Source organism: Colobus angolensis, unplaced genomic scaffold (assembly GCF_000951035.1).
Source record: "Colobus angolensis palliatus isolate OR3802 unplaced genomic scaffold, Cang.pa_1.0 Scaffold155, whole genome shotgun sequence".
NCBI classification, from domain to species: Eukaryota; Metazoa; Chordata; class Mammalia; order Primates; family Cercopithecidae; genus Colobus; species Colobus angolensis.
Window position 1 is genome coordinate 4,464,623 of NW_012114655.1, and position 3,412 is coordinate 4,468,034.

At 37.0% G+C, this 3,412-nt stretch overlaps 1 protein-coding gene across 1 annotated transcript in view; it reads left to right on the forward strand.

The window, feature by feature from the left end:
- CEP192 (centrosomal protein 192kDa) overlaps nucleotides 1-3,412 on the forward strand; it is a 144,529-nt gene that overhangs the window by 41,853 nt on the left and 99,264 nt on the right. The window contains 1 exon segment of the mRNA XM_011936637.1: nucleotides 151-275. Coding sequence (XP_011792027.1) covers nucleotides 151-275 — 125 coding nt within the window.

Sequence of the window (3,412 nt, forward strand, 5' to 3'; positions counted from 1 at the left end):
AATAATGTGACTATATGAAAATGGCTGAATTTGTCATAGGAGCGCTAGGTAGTAGTTTACATAAAATAATTTGACTAGCAGGAAACAGTTACTATGTTGGATGACTCAGATTTGATGTGGCTCCGTTCACGTTTTTCTTTATTTTTTCAGGTAATTCTGTCGGTACTGGAGGTAGTAGAAGGCACACAGATGATATGTTACCATTTTCCTCTGGTACTTGGGGACTTGAGAAAGAAATAGAAAATGTGAAGGGTATCGTTCCAGATCTTAGCAGTGTAAGTTACGCATTTTTCTTAGATTTCCTGTGAAAAAAGGAATAAGGTATCTTTTGTGTTTATATGATACCAGTTTTTTTTTTTTAAAGTAACAGTTGCTGTTGACTTCAGAAAAATACAGAAAAAGTAAAAAACTCACTACTGATTATGTTTCAATATGTTTGTAAGTATCTTTCATACAATTATATACATTTTCTTGCATTTAAGTATTCAATGACTTGCATTTAGATTAGTCATTTGGAAAGTTCTTTAGCCCAGTGTTCAGTCATTAAATGAAAAAGCAAATGGATATTTTACCTTGCTCAAACATAGTTGGTTTTCATTGTTTCATTTTTTTCTGTTTTTTAATACTACTCCGTTTCTCCTGTGCCTGAAGCTTGGTAGTTATTTCGGACTCATACGTATTCATTATGCCCCTTTTTCAGTAATGTTATTATAGTTTTGTAAACTGTGATTTGAATTTTGCATGTGGGTTAATTTTTTCTGACTGAGACCCACTTGTCCAGTATTGATTAAAGTAATGCTTGCTGTTTTGCTTTATTCTGTGCATCTCTGTTTTGTACGTTAAATATATTTTTAATTTAAATTTTAACTTGTGAAATACATATAACATAAAATTTACTATCTTAATCTTTTTTTTTTTTTTTTGAGACAGAGTCTCACTCTGTCGCCCAGGCTGGAGTGCAATGGCGCGATCTTAGCTCACTGCAACCTCTGCCTCCCAGGTTCAAACAATTCTGTCTCAGCCTCCCGAGTAGCTGGGATTACAAGCGCACATCACCACGTGGTTAATTTTTGTATTTTTAGTAGAGATGGAGTTTCACCATGTTGGTCAGGCTGGTCTCAAACTCCTGGCCTCAAGTGATCTGCCTGCCTTGGCTTCCCAAAGTGCTGGGATTACAGGAGTGAGCCACCACGCCTGGCCACTATCTTAATCATTTTTAAGTGTACAGTTCAATAATGTTAAGTACATTTACATTGTGCAGCCAGTCTTCAGAACTCTTCGTCTTGTAAAACTAAAACTCTGCCCATTAAACAACAAACCTCAATTCCTTCCTGCCTTCCAACTCATGGCAACTACCATTCTACTTTCTGTCTCTCTGAATTTGCCCACTCTGGGTAAGCTCATATAAGTGGAATCATACCATATCTGGCCTTCTGTGTCTGTCTGATTTTGTTAAGCATGATGTTTTCAAGGTCTGTTCATGTCGTAGCATATATCAACATTTCATTCTTTCTTACGGCCGAATAATATTCTGTTATATATACCACATTTTATTTATTCCCTCATCCTTCAGTGGACACTTGGGTGTTTCTGTCTGTTGGCTTTTGAGTGTAATGCTGCTGTGAACATCAGCGTACAAACACCTGTTCGAGTCCTAGCTTTTACTTTGTTTGGATATATATGTAGGAGTGAAATTGCTGGGTCGTATGGTAATTCTGTGTTTCATGTTTTGAGGAGCTGCCATAGTGTGTTTCATAGCAGCTGCACCAGTTTACATCCACCAGCAAAACACTAGGATTCCAATTTTTCCACATCCTATTTAACACTCTTTACTTTTTTCCCTTTTTAAATTATACTTATCCTAATGAGTATGAAGTAGTATCTCGTCGTGATTTTGATTTGCATTGTCCTGATGACTAGTGATATTGAACATCTTTTCATGTGCTTCTTTTCATGGATGTCTTCCTTGGGGAAATGTTCATTTAAGGCCTTTGCCCACTTTTTAATTGAGTTGTTTTGTTGTTGAATTGTAGAGTTCTTTATGTCATCTGGATATTAATTCCTTACCAGATGTCTGAATTGTAAATTTTTCTCTCATTCTGTAGGTTGCCTTTTACTTTTTTGATATTGTCCTTTAACGTGCAAAAATTTTAAATTATGATGTAATGTGATCTATTTTTATATTGCTAGCTGTGCTTTTGTTTTTATGTCTGTGAAATTGTTGTCAAATTCAGTGTCATGAAGATTTTCCTGTTTTCTTCTAAGAGTTTTATAGTTAGCTCTTACATTTAGATTGTTGATCTGTGACTTTGTGAGAGAAAAAGAAAAAAGGGAAAAAGAGAAAACGATGGCTGATTTTTTTTTTTTTTTTTTTTTTTTTTTGAGACAGAGTCTCGCTCTGTCGCTCAGGCTGGAGTGCAATGGCGCGATCTGGGCTCACTGCAAGCTCCACCTCCTGGGTTCATGCCATTCTCCTGCCTCAGCCTCCCGAGTAGCTGAGACTACAGGCGCCCACCACTACAGCCGGCTAATTTTTTTGTATTTTTGGTAGAGACGAGGTTTCACCGCATTAGCCAGGATGGTCTCGATCTCCTGACCTCATGATCCACCCATCTCGGCCTCCCAAAGTGCTAGGATTACAGGCGTGAGCCACCACACCCGGCCTGTTGATTTGTTTTGAGTTTATTTTTATATGTGGTGTTAGGTAAAGGTCTTACTAACATCATTCTTTTGCATGTGGATATTAAATTTTCTCAGCACTATTTATTAAAAAGGCTGTTCTTTCTTCATTGAATGGTCTTGGCACTTTTATCAGAAATCAATTTATCATGTATGTGAGGGTTTATTTCTGGCTTCTCTGTTCTAGCCCATTGGTCTATTTGTCTGTCCTTTTGACAGTGCCACACTGCTTTAATCACTTATCTTTGTAGGATGTTGGGAAGTGTTAGTCCTTCAACTTAATTCTTCTCTTTCAAGATTTTTTTGGCTGAGGCCCTTGGCAATTCCATATGAATTTGAGGATCAGCTTTTCCATTTCTTTAGAAAAGGCTGTTGAAATTTTGAGAGGGATTTTGTTGAATCTACAGGTCACTTTGGGTAGTATTGATACCTTTGCAATGTTAAGTCTTCATATTCATGAAGACACAGGATATCTGTCCGTTCTTTTAGGTCTTTTGGTCTTCTTTCTTTCAACAGTTGTTTTGTAGTTTTCAGTATGTCTTTCACTTCCTTGATTAGATTTATTCCCAAGTACTTTAGTCTTTTAGATGCTATTGTAAGTGGAATTGCTTTCTTAATTGACAGTTTGGATTGTTTATTTTTTATTTACTTATTTATTTTTTTGAGACAGAGTCTCGCTCTGCCCCCAGGCTGGAGTGCAGTGGCCGGATCTCAGCTCACTGCAAGCTCCACC